Source organism: Chionomys nivalis, chromosome 10, assembly GCF_950005125.1.
Source record: "Chionomys nivalis chromosome 10, mChiNiv1.1, whole genome shotgun sequence".
Taxonomy (NCBI): domain Eukaryota; kingdom Metazoa; phylum Chordata; class Mammalia; order Rodentia; family Cricetidae; genus Chionomys; species Chionomys nivalis.
Window position 1 is genome coordinate 53,727,422 of NC_080095.1, and position 21,623 is coordinate 53,749,044.

General features: G+C 46.0%; 1 protein-coding gene across 13 annotated transcripts in view; it reads left to right on the forward strand.

Annotated features, from left to right (window-relative positions):
* The window catches only part of Trim9 (tripartite motif containing 9), a 106,899-nt gene that overhangs the window by 44,509 nt on the left and 40,767 nt on the right, over positions 1 to 21,623 (forward strand). For all 13 annotated transcript variants that reach the window (XM_057782941.1, XM_057782930.1, XM_057782929.1 and 10 more), the window contains exons 2-3: positions 11,732 to 11,827; positions 13,805 to 13,927. In XM_057782941.1, the coding sequence (XP_057638924.1) occupies positions 11,732 to 11,827; positions 13,805 to 13,927 (219 nt within the window). The remainder of the gene's footprint in view (positions 1 to 11,731; positions 11,828 to 13,804; positions 13,928 to 21,623) is intronic.

Here is a 21,623-nt window from a genome sequence, read left to right on the forward strand (position 1 = left end):
TAGTTTTTCAGTGTGAGAGATTAAACATATGCTAGGCAAGTGTTCTATCATTGAATGATGTACACCTATACCCTTAATGATTTATGCCTGTGATGGTGGTTTGGTGACCGGGGGAAGATGCATGACCACACACACACACACACACACACACACACACGGATCAGAGAGAAGTCAAGGATAAAAGCTGCAGATAAGAAGGCCAGCCCTATGTCCAGGGCTCATGCAGAAAACAGGGACCAGGTCTGGAGTAGGAGAAGTAGCCAGCAGCAGATCTACAACAAAGCAGGTCATATTCAGCATCCTGGAAAGGTTCATGGCGTGGGGACTTCAGGTCTGCCACCATTGCTGGTAGAACCAGATTGTCAATGGCCTCTGAGGGATATTTCAAAGAGGAAGAAGCTCAGAGAAGGAAAAAAAAAGATTTCATCCTACAAAACCACGTCAGGTTTGCTTTTCAATCCAACAGTGACGATAGAGCAGCTAACTTTAAGGCCTCCTTTCCTCACGAGCATTCCACCCTGGTCAGTATTGTCAGGAGTTCTTTGAATCTCATTGGACAATCAGAAATGAAAAATTTAAAAGAGAAACCATTGGCTTTGATAAAAATTTCATGTGAACCAATTTCCCTGAAAGGATAATGGGTTTCTGACAGAGGAGTAGGGATGGCCCCAAGGGATGGGTGGAGGGACCAGGGCAAGATGCCGGGTGGAGGGGCCAGAACTTACGGCACGCGGCAGCCATTATCTTTTCCTGAGTAGGTGCAGTATAGGTGCTGAGGGACCTGCTCACCATGGCTTCGAAGTGGTGCTCTTAGCATGTGTGCCGTCATGGTGGGGTTGATGCGGCCTCTCTCTGCCCTCCGCAGAGGTGCGAGAAGCAGTCTCAGGACCTGAGGCTGTGCGTGATTCCTCCTCCAGTCTGTGCTGGCTGGGTCAGCGGGGAAGGCCACCATTCAGAAGAAACCCCTGGGCTCAGTGCTCTCAGGGACATGAAGTCACGTGGAATCCAGCTGGTAAATTCTAGTACACTAGAGCAAGAGCTTTTCGTAACACTTACCATCATTTTTAGATTTTTAATGTAATTAATGCATTTGAGATGATTTGTTATAATTTTAAAGTAATATCGTAAAGTAACAGGGGTTGCTAAGAAAGGGAAATGGAGGTGAATGCACCATAGTAACTCATAACCTTAACGGAGCAGCAGATAATTAGAAATTCCTGCTTCCTGGTTGCCTTCGGAAGAGCTCATCTTTTCAAGGAAATATGAGGAAAGGCAGGCGGTGGATAGCATGTCATTAGATCAAGCCCCTTCTCTCTGTCTTGGGCTGAGCCACCACTACCATGCTGGAGAGCTCCAGATATTCATCCGGGTCCCGGGAGGGAGGCTCCGGAACTGCTGCACACTGGGCTTCTTTCCCTGTGTGGTGTCAGCAGGAGGTCCAGCCATCACCTCGCACTACCAGCCCCAGCTTGTGCACCCTGTCTCAGGCTCTTCTTTGGAAATCATCACAGTTATTTAGTTGCTTACGAGATCAATCAGATCCCATGGCAAGATGCATTTCTGCGGGAGTCAAACCTTAGCGCCTACCTCCCTGGGAGAAAACTGTTGTCATGGAAACCATTCCTGTTCCACCAGGATGGAGCTGCATGGAAAGAGGTTGATAGAGATATTGAGCAGAAGGGTAAAAAAAAGTCAGACTCGGTTAAATCCGTTTTCCTGGGTAATATTGATGACCCCTCTAGTGTTGTAGGTGGGAATCAGTCTGTAAATACTGGATCCTAGCAAAGCTATCAGTCCTGGTGAGGCAGACACAATCTAAGATACCCCAAAGTTTATCAGCCATTAGAATAAGATTGTGTTTTAGCTGGGCAGTGGTGGTGCATGCCTTTAATCCCAGCACTTGGGGGGCGGAGGCCTTCAAGGCCAGCCTGGTCTACAGAGGGAATTCCAGGACAGCCAGGGCTCTTAGGCAGAGAAATCCTGTCTCAAAAAACAAGAACAACAACAACGAAAAGGTTGTATTTTAATTTGCCTGTGAAACGGTGGTAACAGGGAATATTGAGATAAGGACAATGGGCTTTCTTCGTATTGGAGCTTTATAAATGTAATATGAAGATTCTTAGGGATGTCTGTGGATTCTGTCATTGATATGAAAGGAACAAATGTCTCAAACTCACACGCTCTCCTTACCCTAGTGGCGGTGTGTCTTGGCCAGAAGGGACTCCTGTGTGTCACAGGCTTTATCATGTTTGTACCACTCTGAAAAGTAGAGAACTCCTCAGGGTTGGTGAAGATGTAGACAGAGATGGTAAGTTACGGTGCTCCTCACTCTGGGGTCGGGACTCTCCTGCTGCCCTGAAGAACTGCCTCTGCCTTGCTTATGTTTCTCTTCGGTGTGATAAACATGACTTGCAGATCCAGGCGATCCAGTCCAGATGGCAGGAAACACATGCAGGCAGGAGCAGGAGGTGGGTGGGCACAGTGTGTCTGCAGACAAAGCAGATAAAGATGAGTGCTGGCCCTCACCCCCCACTTATATTCAACCAGGGAGCTCAGTCTATCACGGGACCGCCCATATTTAGTATAATCTTCCTGAGCTAATTTAAGCTGAATAATCTCTCAAAGTCATACCCAGAGATTTGTATTCACAATGATCTGAAATCCCATCAAGGTGACAATCAAGATTTAGGATAACAGCCACTTTTCCGAAAAGGAATGTGTAAAATGACTTGTTTGTGTGAGAGACTCAGCCTGGCAGACAGAGCATTGCCATGTGAACATTTTTGGGTCTCCAGAGAAAAGCCGGCTTGGTGTGGGGAAGTGCAACCCAGAAATTGGAGCATCCCCTTGGTTCTCAGTGAGGTTATCGAAGGGTAGGATACCTCTCTCAGAACACAGTCCCAAAAAATAGAAACCAGAGGGAAAGATGGGAGCTTTAAACAGGACAGAGCTAGAAGGGTGGACTTGTAGGGCCAAGGTGGCCACGTCAGGAGAGAGCAAGGGGCCTGGTGCTTCCATCTGTCCACTTTTTTGAAGATTTTTACTGGTGTAGCTATGACAACCAAGCCTACCCAGGATGGTGGGCCAACCAGGAAAGAAACAATTAATCACATTCCATTTCTTTTGGTTTTAACTTTTCTGTCAGTCGCGGGATGGCCTCGACTTCAGGATGAGCGCTTGAGTTTACTTTTATCCTTGGTTAGCCTTGAACCAGGAACGTAATCCTGTGTTTACCATCATCAGTGGACCCTTTAGCTCTGTGACTGGTCAAGGGCCCCCACCTTCTCTTCTGCTTCATTTTTAACTCAGCAGTGACAAGCAGTTTGAGGGACTGACGAAACCTGAGCATTTGAAAGCTTCGGGTTGTCTCTTTGAGAATCTGCCTCTTTCCCCAGTGCCCTCATTCCTTGCCTACCCCAATAAAAGAGCCCGAGAACTGGCAATGCCCGCATGGAGGGCAGCCATGTTCTCCACATGGACGGCTCGGTCCTAGTTTGCTCTCTACTTTTGTGATGCTGTACTGACCAGAACCAACTTGCGGAGGAATGGTTTATTTGGCTTCAGCCTCCATGTCACAATCCGTCACTGAGGGAAGTCCAAGCACAATGTCCTGAAGCAGAAACCAAGGAGGAATGCTGCTTGCTGCCTTGCTCTCAGGCTCACAATCAGCCAGCATTTCATTACAGCCCAGGCCCACTGTACTGGGATGTTACCATCCGCAGTGTGCTGAGCTCTCCTCAGCAACCGTGAATCAAGACAGTTCTGCACAGGCATGGCCACAGGCCAGTCTGATCCGAGCAATCCCCTAACTGAGAGTCCCTCAGGCAACTCTAGGTCATGTCAAGTTGGCATGCTCCCCATCCCCCGTTCCGAAGAAATGGAGGGGTCTTTCTATTGGCTCATTATTAGTGACTTGAGGGTTTTGTGGATATCTATTAAAATTCAGAGATCAAACCGGAAAAACCTAAGTTACCCAAATAACCCAACTACTCAGTTCAATGACATTTCCGAAGCATGTGTCATGTGTTTTGATCCTGTGTATGTTCATCTGTAAGAGGAGAACGTTTTCTTAGGTGTCTATTGACTGTTTACTGGAAGTGTTCACAAGCATGAATCCATCCACAACATGATGGGATTCTGTGGACCAGAGACTTAGAATACGACCTACTGAAACAAGTAGGCCTGGACTTCAGTTCCTCTCCAACAGTCACTGTCTCTTCCAAGGCAGGGCTCCGGCCTTCTGGGCCACAAAGCCCTCTCAGCAGCAATGGCAGTGGAGTTCTCTGAATACCAGGACTTCTTCCAAATGCTCTGCAAATACCATGGATGAGAATTTTCCCCTTAGCCAGGAAAATCTCATTAAGGAAGCCTGGAGAGAAGCGTGTTTCTCGTCCCAACTAAATATTAAATATCACACTGGCAATATCTAAGTGTAAATTTGAGAACTGAGATTCCATTTTCTTTTCTTTTTTTTAAATTAAACAACCTCTTTTTATTTTACATACTAATCCCAGTTCCCTCTTCCTCCCCTTCTCCTGCTCTCCACACCTTCCCCCCACCACACCCCCATCCCCTCCTCAGAGAAGGTGAGGTCTCCCATGGGGAGTCTCAAAGTCTGTCATACCACACTGAGGACCAAGGCCCTCCCCCGTTTCTAGGCTGAGCAAGTATCCCTCCATAGGGAATAGGCTCCAAAAAGCCAGTTCATGCACTAGTGTTAAATCCTAATCCCACTACCAGTGGCCCCACAAACTGCCCAAGCCATGTAACTGTCACCCACATTCAGAGAGCCTAGTTTGGTTCCATGCAGGTTCCCCAGCTGTCAGTCCAGGGTCAGTGAGCTCCCAATAGCTCAGGTCAGCCGTTTCTGTGCGTATCACCATTATGGTCTTGACCCCTTTTCTCATATTATCACTTCTCCTCCTTCTCTTCAGCTGGATTCTGGGAGTTCGGCCCAGTGCTTAGCTGTGGATCTCTGCATCTGCTTTCATCAGTTCCTGGATGAAGGTTCTATGACAACAATTAAGGTGGTCATCAATTTGATTACAGGATAAGGCCAGTTCAGGCCACCCTCTCCATTATTGCTTAGATTCTTAGCTGGGGTCATCCTTGTGAATTCCTGGGAATTTCCCTAGTGCCAACTTTCTCGCTAACCCCATAATGGCTCCTTCTATCAAGATATCTCTTTCATTGTTCTCCCTTTCTGTCCTTCCCGCAACTCAGCTATCCTGATTCCTCATGTTCTCTCCTCCCTCCCACTCCTCCCCCCTTCCACTCTCCCCCTCACTCCAGGCCTCTTTTCACTTCCCCTTTTGAGAAAGGCTCTCTGATTGGCTCAGGCTCTCCCTGTTTACTCTCTGTCTCAGCTGCCCTTGAACTTGAGTAGCTAGGATTTATAGTCTTATGCCATCAAGGCAAAATATTCAATTATTTTTTTCCTAGCACAGGTTGCTATCTGCTGTGTTTATTCCACAGCTAAGTTAATAAATCATAAAAAGAAAAACTATAATTGCTTTCTGTATTAGTTCTGCTTCAGTCACAAACAATGTCCAACATCTCAGTGTCCTAGCAAACAAATTAGTTCTTGCACATACTGTGTGGCAGACAGTCTGAGGTTCTCACACATCCCTTCATTCTGAAGCTCTCTGCCACTCCCTGAGATAAACCCAATGGCTGGCTAACCTGGCTATACCAACTTACAAAAATATCTCTTGTTGACCCCAGTGGTGTCATGTTGTAAAGTCAACTCTATTCAAAATCAGTTTTGAGAGCTGACTTATCAATACACCACTGATTTGTATGTCGAAGATGGACAAACCAAAGAGCTGCATAAAAACCACAAGGTCTCTTTAGGCTAACAAAAGTCACAAGACCAAGGATAACAATGGGGCGGTACCCTACAGGAGGTATTCCAGGTCATGTGGCAAAAGTCCCACGACATACCTCCGTATTTGAAGAGCTGTAGTTGACCAAAACCCAGAGAGGGACATGTGGTAAAATGTCCAGTGATTTCTGTATCTGTTTCATGTTATTCTTATAAACAGAGCATGAGGTAGGAGCACTCTGATGTGCCCAGCATTGTTAGAAGCAACCCCCTGTGCCTGCCTACCTACCATCCTGGTCACACTGTTTTGATACACTCACTGTTATTGTCCTTGGGTTGAAGATGAGTCTGAAGCTTAGATTGGATCCTCGGAGTGGACACACACTCCCAGAGTTGCTTAGGGGTGGATAATGGTTTAGAACTCTTGGCATCTCTGTTTGCAAGGAACTGAAGAAGCCATTTGAGCAGAGTTGGGAGTTGACCTGTAGTGACCTCAGCTGGTCTACAAGAATTCCACAGGTAGGATAGTCTTTTGGCATTGGATGGGAGCACAATCTTTATCACAAGAGTTCCCTCTACACAAGAGTAATCTGTCAGCATCCAGTACTTCCAGCAGCTCCGAGGATGCATAGAACATCTCAATGTCTGCTACTGTTAGAAATGTACCCATGATCACACAACTAGCAAAAGGCTAGAGTTCAAACTCTGGTCCATCTGACTTTAAAGTCTGTCTTTTTAACTCTGGTGTTATGATGGTCTCTGGTGCCCTATCTATCTGATTCGGTTGCTGCTATCTGATAGAATAATAACTTTCTGATATATTTTTATGGTTTAAAAATGAGTAAAAGTTGGCACAGATTTGAATTGTTATAGAAAGGGAAGAAAGTAGGATTATGTGTTCACTAGTTATTGCTGTGTGTTTATGTGCGCAGACTGGGAGATAAAGACAGGAGATTCTGTGTCAGCGTATACCAGGTTGAAAGCCTTCCCTCTATCTACCCCATACACAAGTCAGAGTCAGATTAAACATGGTGAGCTTTTGTAATGTATGAGAAATATGAGGGCTTGGGAACCTAGTATCCCTTTGTAGGGGTCTCTCACATGTTTTCAGAAGGGAAGCTCATCACCCAAGGATGCAGGATCTTTCTGGGTCACAGCCAGGGTTAGCAACTGCCACCAATAAACAAAGCCAGAAGCTAGATAAGATGCCATAGAATCTCAGTAGGCAATCTGCCTTTGCAACAGACAAAACAGCCTAGCAAGAATTAAACCCAACTTCCCTTTGTACCAGGGTGACTGGAGGATGGTGATTAGGGGAGAATGGGGGGATAGAGGGGGTGATCAGGAGATTAATATAGTCAAGAAAGCAAAAATCTGCAAAATGGGGTTAGGAGACACTTCGTCTAACATGAAACCCATCTAAGTTTGCTTACTCTTATGAAAGTTAGCCTCTCTCCTGCCACAAAAACTGGGGGACAGGGCTCTATGTTCAGGTGTTGGATAACAATAAACTTTTCTGTGACCTTGGGTTTCCTCGAGCAAGTGCTTTAAGTGGGGTGAGGGGTTCATCATCATCAGGATATGATGCAACTCTTTTAGTTCAAGTTCTCCAGACTAAGGCTAAGGCCTAATGGAAAAGGGGTTCCAGAGAGTCTTAGCAGAGCTGGGGCAAGACAAAAAATCTTTGCAATGAAGATGGGCATGATTCAGTGTTGATTGTGAACTGGATGGATTCTGCAGTTACCTAGTAGACCAGCCTCGGGGCCACCCTAGAGGGATGATCTTAATCAGGTTAATCATAGTGAGAAGAACCCACCTAAGAGTGGCCTGCACAGGGTCCCTGGGTTGGGTCCTAGACTGTATAAAAAGGAGAACATGCGTGGGAAAGAAGGCTTAGTGGGTAAAGGTACTCACTTTGTAAGCCTGGCAACCCGAGTTCAAGCCCAGAGCCCACAGAAAGAAGGAAAGTGAGAAAAGACTCCACAAAGTTGTCCTGTTACCTCCATATGTGCCACTGTGGCACATGTGACTCTATGTGCAAGTGTACATGTACACACATACACACACACTTTAATGCACTCACAACAATAAATAAGTAATGTGTATATATATTAATTTAAAGAGAAAACTAGCTGAGTAGAGGTAGTTATTGCTCTCTGCTTCCTTATTTTGGATGTAGTGTGACCAGCTGCTTTAAACTCTTGCCATCTTGACCTCCCCACCATGATGGACTGTACCTTCAAAGTGAGAGCCAAAATAAACTGTTTCTCCTTTAAAAGGTCACTTGTGTTAGGGGTGTTTGTTTGTTTGTTTGTTTCTCTTTTAATCACAGAAACAAAAAAAGTAGCTAAGACAATGGGAGAAGTTTGTATATGACTGTGTCAGATTAAAAGTCCTCCCTGGATCTGCACACAGCTCAGAATCAGATTCACAATAAACATGGTAAGATTTGTTGACTTTGTGTCCCAGCCCCATGACCTCTGTGACAGCAGCTTCACCCAAAGCCTGGAGCCTCCCAACCTCTCTGATGGGCTATTACACTTAGGCAAACATTAAACACTCACACACGAACATCCCATATAGGCAAGCAACAAAGGAAGTAAGAGGAAGGGCTCCTTTTCTCTACTTCAGACTCAAACAATGTGTCTCCTTACAGAGAGAGCTTGTTTATTCCAAGCATGCTCTGAGCCAAGAAATCCATCAGATGCCTGTAGTTCCCTCTTTGTAACACTCCCCTCCTCTTTCAGAAACCGTCTTGAATTAGAAAACAAATATCCAGGAAACCCAAGCGCCTCCACTTAGACATTATAAACAGCCCTTAGAAACTGTACCTTTCTCCCTCCAAGGATCTCCAAGTGTGAGGAGAACGCACACTCGTGGATTTGCTCCCTCACTGCACAAGCAGAAAATTCTCAGCCCTGCTCCGTGGTCCTGAATATAGAGCACCTCTGCCAGCAGAGGCTTGAATTCAAATGTTTTAAGCAAACCAGATCAATAAGTAATAATGTTTAATCAGACATGGCTTATAAACGTGTTCACGAGGTAATTCTACAAAAGCAACAAATATAAATCCTTACAATACGGCACTTGCTGCTGATAAATAGCTACCTGGCTGTTTTCTCTGTCTGCGAATTCTGCAAGTGGACAAAGCTTAGGGGAAAGGCTTATAGATCTCTATCCTACAAAATAGCTGTTTATCAAATACCAAACAATTGTCAGCCAGTTGGCGGGCACCAGCCTCCAACACAGACACAAAGAGACTGAGTCTGGAGGAAAATTGATTTTCCCACTCACTTCTTGCTCTGATGTATAAAATCCTGAATGAAGACAGAACTCTTTGTGTTCGACTAAATAACATTTTAAAAATGTGTGTGTGTGTGTGTGTAGGGGTATTTTGTGCGTGTGTGTGCTGTGTGGGTGCATTGTGCAGGTGGATGTGCACATATAAAAACATACAGAGGCCAGACACTGGTGCTGACTGACTTCCTCAATCGCTTCCCAGTCTCTTACTAAACCTAGAGCTCATCAGTTAAGTGAAGCTAGCTGGCCAGCAAGCCCCAGGAATCCACTTATCTCTGGCTCCTTGTACTGGGATTACAGGCACGTGCCACTGATTCTGGCTTTTTCTGTAGGTGTTGAGTGTGTGCTTGGGCAGCAAGTTACCTTTGCCCACGGAGTTGTTGCCAGAATTCACCATAGCTTTTTCTAAGCACACATTGCACAGACATGATCAATTTTGAGGGTGGAATGTGAGAAATCAGGTTTCATGTGTGTGTAGCCAAGTGAATTTGACTCCTGCTCCCAAATCTCTAAGAATGTTTACTACAGAGAGGAAAATCGTTGTAGCCCAGTAGACTTTCATCCATTTGGGAAAAATGGGAAAGCATGAGTTCTAAGAATAACTGTGAAAACCAGACTGCCCCTTTAGAACTGTCTCTCATTTTACTGCTGTGGTCTCCAGTGAGAGCCCTTTCTCCTTTTATTTCCTGAGATACTGGAAGCAGTTCTTACATTTTTGTTTGTGAGCCTAGTCTTTAATGATTGGGCCATCTCTCTAGCCCCTGAAAACTGTTCTTAAGGATAAAATTTACCCCCAAATGATGGCATCACTAAGACACAGTAATAAAGAGATAAATGGTCCTTTTGCAACATAGGGCCAATATGCACCTTCTCTCGGTTGTTTCTGGGGCTAAAATACACAGCAAACTACAAGTTAACAAAGATGTTTTCCAGCAGAAATTATTGCGGAATCCACCCATTAAATCCATCATCATTGGGTGTTTAGGTGCCTAGAAATGAAGAAAGCATGAGTTAAAACCATCCAACATTTATTAAGGAAACACCGCATTAAAGGGCCCTGGCCTTCAAATACAGTATCTCATACAATGTCCTCACATCCAAGAGTAAGTAAAATTCTCATTTTATGCGCAAACAGTGGGTAGTTGGCAACACCTACGAGATGGAATAGCTCCCTTAAGCACTGCCCTGCATTCATTCAGAGCCCAATGACAAAATATTATTTCAATGCTTGTTTTTCCTGTTGGCGTAATTCAGACACAGGTAACTTTCTCAGGGTCACATAGTAAAGAGCAGGGCCAGAATTTAACCCCTCAAATTCTGCTCTCTTTCCACCCTCCTATGTTGTTCCCACCCGGCATTTGGCCTGCATATTTTAAAAAAGAATGCAGTGCCCCCTACATATTTATTAAGACAAATATAAGAGAAAAAAATCACAAGACTGAGAAATTTTTGAGGTTTTTGCCTTTTTATTGAAAGGATAAGAAAGGTATTGTGCTGATTGAGGAGAAGAATGGGTTTTGGACTCTCAAGAAAACACAGGAAAGAGGAGCAATGAGAAAGGTCTGCCGTTGCCTGAGGGACAATGGGTTTGCTCAGTTTACTAGGACAAGGAATCTTGTATCCCATATATTGCTAAGCGCTTCAAGGGATGGAAAACCTAGCAGAGGGCTTAAGTAGCAGTTTGTTCTTCCCAACAGGAAGACTGACTCTGAACCCCGTGTCCTTTCCCCTCCATCCTTACTGTAGTGACCTCCTCTCTAGAAGATATTGATCTGCTTCAAAGGCAGAAACCGAAGAGAGGAAACTACCCAGGCCACACCGATCCCACATCAGCTTTCTTAGACCTTTTGTTCCCTGGGAGACCCTCACCCTAGGTCCCACTGATGAGCAGTTTGGGCAGTGGCCACCTCAGCAGTTGCCAAGACTAGAAAATTGTGCTTGCCTGGTCTCAACTTTGCCCCTGCAGAACTGCAGGAGGTTTGGTGGTGTGGGAAGTTAGGAAGAGAGTAGGCTTTGACCTTGGTCAGGATGCCGGTGGGGACCGGGACCCTAGAGTCAGTGCACCTGGGAGAAGGAGGAGGACTTGATGGGGTGGAATTCTCTTCTGGCCTTTACAATCGTCTTTAACAGTTTTGCGACCACAGTGTGTCACACTAGCTCTCAACCCTTCCTTCTTCATCCCTCACTTGATCGGCTTCATTATTTCTGACCCCTATCCCCCACCCCAGACCAGTGAACCTTTGGGCTAAGTATCATCAGAAGGAATCAGCTCAACTGACTCGCTCGTTTGTTTTTTTAATCCCTCACAAATGAAATAAAAGATTAATTAACGAGATGAGGGGGCGCGGGGTGGGTGTCAACGAGCAAGGCCTTTGACTCCTGTGGGCCAGAAACATTTGCTGCTTCCGAGAATAACGTGCTCAGGAGCCCGGGAAAGGGCTGCCTGCCTGGGTACCAGAACCCACCCACCCACGTTACCTCAAAGGCCCAAACAAGAGGACTCAGGGCAGGCTCAAGGGCTCCTGGGTTTGGGGCCCCATGGTTTTGAAGTAACTCCATGTGGCCCTGTGTGACGGCATCTCAGGCCTTCCTTCCTTCTCTCCACAGAGCCAGCTCTCCCAGGCGCTGAACGGATTGTCAGACAGGGCCAAAGAAGCCAAGGAGTTCCTGGTGCAACTCCGCACCATGGTGCAACAGATCCAGGTACCGAGTGGGGGGTACGGGGGTGAAGAGTGGGGTCTGGGGGTGCGGCGGAGGGGAGGAGGTGCAGCGCGGACTGGCAGCAACCAAAGTGGCTTGAGACCCTCTGACTTGATGTGTTCCAAGGAAACCTCTCTTTATTTCTGCCCTGTCTCCTCCGCACAGGCAGACACACAGAGAGGCCGCCCTCACACGTGCGCCTTCTTGAGGCAGCGGCTCTTTTGTCCACAAGTCAGGATTGTCTGTCCCAGGCATTTCCTGCCTTCCACTCTGATGCCTTGAGTCCGCTACCATGTTGTGTGTAGACAGAGGCCTATTTCTTTACGAACCCCATTATTCCCGAGTTCCTAAAATCCTATCGGTCCCCAAGGCCCATTTTACTTAACATTAACTAGTCGGTTCTTGTCTTCTTCCTTCTCTCTCCCTCCCTTCTCCCTCTCTCTTCTTTCCTTTCTCCCTGTTCCATCTTAATGTTTCTTTCATCTCAGACACTTGGACATTTTCTAGCCTTAGTCCCCTGGCGACTACAGATTCAGATTGCCTTATCAGGACGTGGTCACCAGCAGGTCAGCCAGTACTTGAGAATGCATACGTTTTTCGCTAGAGCCAAAAGGGAGAAACCATAGAACATACGAGATGCCAAAACAATGACCTTCTGCACTGTTTTGCCATTCTTACATGTTTTGAGGTTTGCCTCTTGGAAAGAACCTTTACTCCGCCCTCCAGTAAATTGGCTACTGAGTGACTCTTTAACCCGTGTCAGTGCAGAAATGGATTCTTAATGTGAGCCAGCTCTCAAAGCACCGCACACTGATTTTTTTCTTTTTTCTTTTTGAATGCGTGCCAGTGTTAAAACTGTTGGTTCCCTAGCAGTTTTGTACACTTCCTTCTGTTTTCCGAAGCGGCAGTGTTTATCAATCAGCCCTTTCTTTGCCTTCGCTGGCACAAATGGTGCAGCCCCAGGGTTGCCCCCGCCTTGCCTTTCTGCCGGAGCAGAGTGGAGCAGAGTGTTCTTTCCGTAAGAAAACAGCAGAGTCTTCAAGGGAAGGCTCCCTCCCACCCCATCCCCACCGTCACTCTACACAGGGCACAGCAAGTCCTTAAATGAGTCTTCAAGGACTTTCTCTGAGAATTCAAAGACCATTGCGAGCAGAGCCAAAACTGTGTTCATAGGAACTGCTGCTCCTTCTAATGCGGCCTCAGACAAAGACCGTCTTTGAAGAAAGTTGCTGAATTAAGTGTCAGAGGCCTTTAATATATGCCCGTAATTCAGAATTGCTAATTGAAAGAACTACATGGTTAAAGTCAAGGGGGAAAAAACTTATAGCCAGCTTCAACTTGAATACCATGGGCCCACACTTCCTTATTTTCTATGTAGCTCCCTGTCCTCAGCAAGCTACTGTGTCCTGTCTGAGTTTGGAACAAGAAAATGCTGTTATCAATATAAATTGTCCTCCGCTGTTGTCTTTCTTCATGCAGGGACAACTGCTTTTGCCCGTTGTCATTAGACCTTTTGCTGCCATTGATGACAACATTGGATCGCTGTTTAATGTGGGGGACCTTTGTCATCCCCTCTTCTTTTTTCAGTGAGATTTAGTAACCCTTTCTCTCCTGCCCTGACTCTCTACCCTCTTCCTCCGAGAAACTACTTTTCAGCCTGCAGAGCCGAGCACATGTACCCATCAAAGGTCTTGTGCACCACCCTTCAGCCAATGCTTTCCTGTACTTACTATAATTAAAGCTGGAGAGATGATTTCTTTTTATAAGAATGAAAGTAATAAATATCTACCCCTTTCCACGCAAACTTAAAGCAAAACGCTCACACTACAGAAGAGTTTACCAGTACTTTGGAAATACTCAGTGTGCTCTATGGACAGAGTTCCTTCCCATCTCTTCAGGAGGAAGGACTGGGATGCTCTGGTTTCTATGACTCCCCAAGCTCCCCATACATGTGCTTGAGAATGGTGCTTTCTTGTTCAGGAAAACAGTGTGGAGTTTGAGGCCTGCCTGGTGGCCCAGTGCGATGCTCTCATTGATGCCCTAAACCGAAGGAAGGCTCAGCTGTTGGCCCGGGTCAACAAGGAGCATGAGCACAAGCTGAAGGTGAGTGGCACCTTGGGGCAGTGGGCGGGCACAGGAAGATGCCATGCCTCACCTGTGTGGTCTGGCCAGACAGAAGCAGGCATGTCCCTTGGTATCCATTCATTCTTCTTGTTTCTTAACTAAAATTCACTGGGTTACTTCTCTGGGCCAGGAACTGCTCTGGGCATGGAAATAACAAGATAAATAAAAATCTCTGAATTCATTCTACTCTCCTAGGAGGGGAGAATGCTAAGCAGGGGCATCCAAGGTAAATATACCATAGGCTAGTTCTAAAGGCAGAGGAGGGGATGGTGAATCCTAGGAACAAGATTGAAAGCTTAGATAAGAGTGGCCACACATAGGCAAAAATGTGTCCTTGAGTAGGTAAACAGAATATATATAATTTATAAAATAAAGTTTGTTTATAAACTTTTCAGTATAGACTTTGGCCACTGCATAGTAAAATCAATGCATTATGAGGCTGGGGTCCCATTGGCGGTTCTGACCTTAGAGACGTGTGATAACCTGCCTGTCATCCATTGGTAACAAGATGGGGAGAGGGAACAGAAGGAAGTCTAGTGTTGAGCAGTCGGTGAGGACCACACACATGGCCAACACACCTCAGGCCTGGTGATGAGGGGAAGGGTGTCCAGTGACAGCCTAAGGTTAAAGTAAAAGAAACAGGCTCCAATCAAGGCTGTCTCTTAGGGTTGGTGTCAGGAGAAACATGGACCACTTTAGGGGACCTAGTGGCGGGTCAATGGCCCAGTGACAGATATCACCCAGTAGGTCAGTTACCTAACCAGACCTTTAAGAACAAGAGAAATTGCATTTGTAAAATCAGATTCCAGAAAGTGAGCCATGGAAGTTTCAGCAGTGAAGAAGCGATGAACACAGTGTCAAGACCCCCAACCGTAGCCTGCTTCTCCAAGGCCCCCTCCCCCTCTTGCCATCTGCAGCTCCTCAAAGTGTGTTCAGAGACCCATAGATGCTACTTCCCTAACTAAAGTCAGCAACAGTGTGGTGGGAATGAAAACCGTCTCCCCTGCCTTCTGACTTGGCTCGTCACTCAGGACACTGGAGAGAATCCTGGGGCAAGCAGCAGGCTGTGCTGTGACAAGGTCCATCCAAACAGGAAGGGCTCGTGAGTGCCTGTCCTCCATTTTGTGCTTGCCAATGCCATACTTTTGCAGGTAGCAACATCACCGTGTAATCAAGGAGCCAGATTCCTAGGTAAAGAGAGTTGCAGGTCTTGAAATCAGCATATAAAACCTAGGTTTGGGATGGGGAAGGGGGGAGCCCCCAGGGTGCTGGTGTTAAGGAGCCTGTGGGTTTGGGTAGTAAACCAAGTCTGGCAATCTAGATGCTCATTTGAGAACAGCCGTACACACCCCTGATGGTCAGTCAAGTGAGAAGCCTCCCCCATGTTTATCTCAGGATGGGCTCAAACTCCTAAGGGATGCCAGAGAAAACCCCTTGCACAAGGAACCTTCAGACAGACACTGAAGGGAACAAGGCTTGGTTTGCTCTGGGGTGCACCTTCTGTGGCCCGTGCTTGGCAGTCTACCAAGTTCTAGACGATGAAGTAGCTTCTGCATGCCCCTCTCCAGGTCAACGTCTGTGTGCTAAGCATCGTCTACTCCTTCGGTGTCTAGTTATTAGCCTGTGAATTCCTTAAAGGGACACTGAGCTGTGACTCATGGCAGCATGTGTACCAACTCCTTAAATGTGAGAAGAACCTAAGGGAGTCATAGACACGCTGTGCTTTCTCCCAACTGTTCTGCAAGTGACATTGTGTGAGCATCTGTCTCACAGCTCACCTAACAGTTGGAAAACGGCTTGACTTGATAAACATTTCTCTCAGAATCAGGTTAGATCTGAATGATTTTTTTTAAAGAATTACTTTTATCTGAAGTAAAAAATCTCAGCCTGCTGTGGAATATGATTATGCAACAACCCCCACAGCAGCATAGATGAGCATCTTTGGTGAGCAGACCCTGCCTTTGATCCTAGCAATAATGAAAGTCTGGAGAAGCATTCTTTATAGTGACAGTATAGACGCTACATGATAGGGATCACCTCGGTAATTTCCACAGCAGCTCTATGAGGTCACTATCACTGCTATTCATACTCTAGAATGGAAGGAATGATAACAACATGAATTAAGAACTGGCCGCAAGAAGCCAAGGAACCACGGAGCCCAGAATCTGAACAAACGCTCCCCACTGCTCCTGGTAGACATTTCATCCAGAGACCAGGCATTTCTCCTCAGCCAGTCAGTAGCTAATGTGTGTCTTTGAGGGTTAGATTGCTGAACAGGAGTTCACAGGAGGGAGGGACACAGCAGTGACTCAGGATGAGCCTTGACCTTATGGATTCAGTGAGCGTTAATCATGGAATTAAACAGTGCTATGGGAGAATGCTCTTGTATACTGTAAAGATTTGTTACTTGTATTAGTTTAATAAAATGCTGATTGACCAGTAGCCAGGCAGGAAAGTGGGGTGACCAGACTAGGAGAATTCTGAGAAGAGGAAAGGCAGAGACACAGTCATCATCCAGATGTAGAGGAAGCAAGATGAGAATGCCTTCCTGAGTACCAAGCCATATGGCTAAACATAGACAAGAACTGTGGGTTAATTTAAGTTGTAAGAGATAGTTAGTAATAAGCCTGAACAATAGGCCAAGCAGTTTATAATCAGTGTAAGCCTCTGTGTGTTTATTTGGTTCTGAATGGCTGTGGGACTGAGTAGGAAAGAAACTTCCATCAACAGAACAGCAGGCTTCTGGGAAAGAACTGGTCAGTACCATAGACACTGTAAGGACAAGGCCACTGACAACTCTTAACAGTCACAGAGCACCTTGTGGGAGAGCTGGCATCATAGCTGCCTACTCTGTAGGAGGTGTGTGTTAACGATCACTGCATTCCTGCCTGTAGGAGGAAAGTTGCCAGAGAAAGATGATGGTGATCTTGCCAGTCCTCAAGACTAATGGAGTATTTCTGTTGCCATTCCCGCTCTGATATCACTAAATTACTGTCACCATAGCCTTCCTATAGAATGCAGAAATCTACTTTTATAGCAATCCTCAGAATATCCTGTGCATTTTGTGTGTGGGGGGGATTGTGTGTGTGTGTATGTTATTAAGGACTGAATTTAAGCCCTCCCACACTAAGCAAGCAATCTACACTGCCTACACTCCCTCCTTTTAAAATTTTGAGATAGAGTCTTATTGAATTGCCTGGGCTGGCTTTGAACACACTCTAGCATAAGCAGGCTTTGAACCTGTGACCCTTCTGCCCCAGCTTGTAGAATAGCTTGGTGTAGGAGGTCCTTCTGTCTATGTGTTGCTTTCATTGGTTAATAAAGGAACTGCCTTGGCCTCTTGATAGGGCAGAGCTTAGGTAGGCAGGGAAGACAGAACTGAATGCTGGAAGGAAGAAGGACGGAGTCAGAGAGTGAGACACCATGGAGCCGCCAGAGTCAGATGTGCTGGAACTTTAGTTGGTAAGCCATGACCTCATGGTGATGCACAGATTAATAGAAATGGGTTAAATTAAGATGTAAAAATTAGCCAATAAGAAGCTAGAGCTAATGGGCCAAGCCGTGATTTAATTAGTACAGTTTCTATGTGATTATTTCAGTTCTGGGCAGCCGGGACAAACAAGTGGCCTTCCTGTACAATAGCTGTGCCCACAGCCTGCATCTCTAGACCTTGCTTCAAAATGCCATCCAACCCACATAGAGATGAGTAGACCAAAGCCGTGGCTGCCTTTGGAGTATGAGCTGGACAGCTGAGTTGCCCTGCTGAGAACCAGGGCCAGTGGTTCAGTACCTCGCTGAAAAAGTTCAACTTTTCCTCAATGGAGTCTCTTTGTATCAGACATCACAAACACTGGCACTACAGCAGCAAGCACAGTGAGCCATGTGTGATGCTGTGTAGTCACTGCAGAGGTGACAATAGCCACCGTGTGTGGGAGGAACAGAGGCCAGCAACCTCTACGGAAGAGAGAGTCAAGGACTGGGACAGTGTCATTGATCCACGTCACGTGGGCAAATAGCAGAGGACATCGCAGGCCCCCATGCCCCTTACCTGGTGCCGTCTCTGCAGGATGGGATGAGAATATCACTCATGGCCTGAGCATTGAGTTGATGCTTAGGTTACATAGATGCCCAGGAATGGTGTCTACCACACCCCGGGGCCTCCATGCCCTCCTGATGCCTGCTGTCCTCATCTTCCCCATGACAGCACGTGTCAAGGAGGGCTGTGCTGCAGGCCACACAGATGCCACAGGGCTACTGGGAAGAGGACACCGATGCCCTCATTTCACCCTGCTCAGACTTTGGAGGACGATGAAAAGGGACAGGTGGCCGATGGTTGCCCTCGGCGGCAAAGCTGTTCTGTCTGCTGTCTCTACAATTCATCTCTGTCATTTTCAGCCAATTGTATCTGTTGCCACTTCTAAAGACAGCCACCAGTGCCACTGCTGCCATAGCTACTGACACCAGCCTCCACAGCTCTTCTTTTGTCCTTGCCTGTTCCCTTTCTTGTTGTTTTTGTCGATGCTGAGACTCGTGAGGAAAGACTGGCCATTTAAGGACAACCTCACCGAGCATAGCACTTCCTTCTTTGTTGTTTGTGTGGCAGTAATCTCATGTTCATCCTTATCCAAGGGCTGTGCTTGGCTGACAAAGAGGTGATGTGTGTGCGCACATGTGTGTGCATGCCTGCCGGCATGCATGCCTGCATGTGTGTGTGTACACATGTGTGCACGTGTGTGTGTGTGCATGAATGCAAGCGTGCATGTGTGCACTGTGTGTGTGTGTATGTGTGTGTGTGTGAGCATGTGTGCAATTCAAAAGGCGTAGGATGCTGGGAAGCCAGTGTGTATTTCCAGGTCTTAGCACTCTGCTTATGCCCTTCTCTCAGAGCACTGCCAACCTGAAAGGGTTCTAGTGAGACAAAGTGGAGTTGGGTGGGGAAAAGCCTAGATTCCATTGTTATGGACCAGATTGAGTGAGAAGTCACACTTGTCACCGTGTCCCTAACTTTGGTGAATTTTGTGACTCAGTTTCTTTTCTCTGTGCGTGAGCTAAAGTACAGCTAGAAAGTGTACTGTTTTCCCCTCATGGGCTATGGTACATCATGTATTACAGTACTCACTAAGAGAAGTCTGAATACTCTGTAAGTACTCGGTCTGAGACACTGAAGCGCTTAAGGCTGTGTTCAGTATGGAGCACTGGAAAGGATTTAGCTCAGTGTCCAAGTTTCAGCTTGTGCCTCTGTTACTGATAGAAAAAATGGAATTATGATCTCATTCACCACACTGAAGAAGTGTTCCTAAGAACTATTTTACATACACACTGTTCACAGACAAAATTAACCACACACTGTTATTCTCTTTGAACACATGGGATTTTTTTTAATGGCCCATGGTCATAACTGATCATTCTATGAGATATTTTACCAATTTCACTGGGCTATTTAAAATGTTTTATGAAAATTGAAAAGCAGAAAGGCTTGGGTGAGAGATGGGCAGGTGCAGCCATACTTGGGGCCCATTTGAAATGTGAACTGAAGTTAGCGCCATCCTGTGGTTTGGAAAAGCGTAAGGAGCTTTTATCTGTTTTCAGGAAGTGATCAACTGAAGCACATGCAGAGAAATGAGAGAGAACTGTCTATGAACTCCAAGAAATATTTCCTGTTCATGTGTGGAATTAGTTGGGCAATGTCCTGATGACCAACAGAGGAAGCCAGATGCTAAGTTGCCATCCTTCCCAGGTTCTGCCCTTCTCTATAAGGCTCCCAAACTGTCCCCACTGTTCCTGACACCCTCAAAGGGAATCTATGACAATATTAAAATATGCCATTAATAAGATCTATAATTTTTTTATTTTACAAAAATGAAATATTTTTCCTTTTTTGGAGAAGTTTAAAGTACTCCTGGGAGTTAATTTTACTAAAATACTGTCAAAACTTGAATTCATTCTAAAAGCAACTTAAATATGTTCTCTCTCTCCCTCTCTGGTGTTTTAGAATGATCCAAGTTCAATAGTATATGCTAATATGTATCTTCTTGTTACCTTCCAACAGTAAGATCCCTTGGAAGAAATCAACATGGTTGTTCACAATTATTGGGAGGGGGGAATCTAATCTTTAATGTGTTTGTGTAGTTGGTGAACCTGACACATCAAAGCACTACGCAGTGAGGCTGTAAAGAGAAAACTTACTGGGTTATAGAACTCAGTATTCCTAAAGGGCCTCCATATGTCCACCAGGGTTATATGTAGCATGCTTCCTTCTGGAGAAATTCCAGTATTTCCATCATGGTATTTGTTTGTTCCTATTATTTTTTTTAAAAAGGATTCATTATATGGCCACGCCCCTATGCAGGAAAGCCTCCACCACGTGTACTGTTGTCTTATAAAACTGCTAAATCAGGCTGTCTTCCCATTGTTTCCCAGCAGGCAGAGGATGCTTTGATTAAGGAATGGGAGAACGGAGACAAATACAATCACACTCACAAGGAAGTGCTTAGGTAATTAGGTACAGGCACGGTCAGCAAGGCGAGGCGATGCTTCACAGCCAGGCACCAGCCCAGTGTGGCCATGCAATAAAGGGAATGCAGGGAATTAGGCTGGACGCCAGGATGAGGTTTGTGTAAAAACTAAGTACCTGGGACAATTCAAAGGTTTGAGATGCTCAAGTCGAGAGGAGTCATCGCTAATAATGCAATCACAGGTGTCACTGATGTCAGCCCGCCGCTAATCCAGAATTCCCTCCAGAGTGTCACTGGGCAAGTTCGTTGGTCCTCTGCTTCCCACCATAAATGAGTAACACTGTAAAGGTCTATGTAGATGGGGTCCCCAGGGTCCCCACAGAATCATGAGGATGCCCACACAGCCAGGGCCCCTCCACAAACATGGAACACATTTTTGAATATCCCAGCTCACTCTGGCAAATGCCAGTGAAGGGCAATCTCGGGTTGCCTTTGTTGCCCTTTGCCTAGATAGGACTGAGCCTCCTTCTCTAGAAGGCACCTGGCTCTCTCCATGGAGATGAGAGACTCACCCTCTGCAGCTCTGCACCAAAGCTCCATGTTGTAGCTCTCTGATGCGGCTACCACCCATGTTGTGTGTTCTCCTGCATGGACATAATGCCATCAGATTCTTCTCTTCCCAGGGCTTGGGCTTCTTCCTCCATTAACCTCCCTGTGCTAGGATACAGTCATCTATGCACCAACACCAAGTTACGCAGGTTCCACTCAGTGTTTATCGATAAGAACGCTGGTGGCATTCACACTTTAGAATGGAAAACTCGCGGCTCTGCTGTTAAAATCCCATGCTCCCCTTAAAATGGGCGAGTGTTTTACTTGCTTAATAGAACTGATTCTTCTCTTAAATAAAAACTCAGAGCTACAGACTTGTCTTTGTAAAAACCACTGTCAGGTAAATTCAATCTTTCCTACAGAGTGTGGGATTGGCGATAGGAAGAAAACATTTGCTTGGAACTCTGGGAGAAAGATGGTATGCAGCATTCGTCCTTAATTAGGTTTCTCCAGGGTTTGGAGAATGCATTATTCTTTAGAGAATAAAACGGTATATGTTATTCTACTGGAGTGGGGGGAAGAAAAATTCTCTGTTTAATCAAAGAAATTAAACCAGAGCCCGTCACCTGTAACTCCCAAGGAGGGTGTTCAGAGTGTCATCAGTTGCTGTG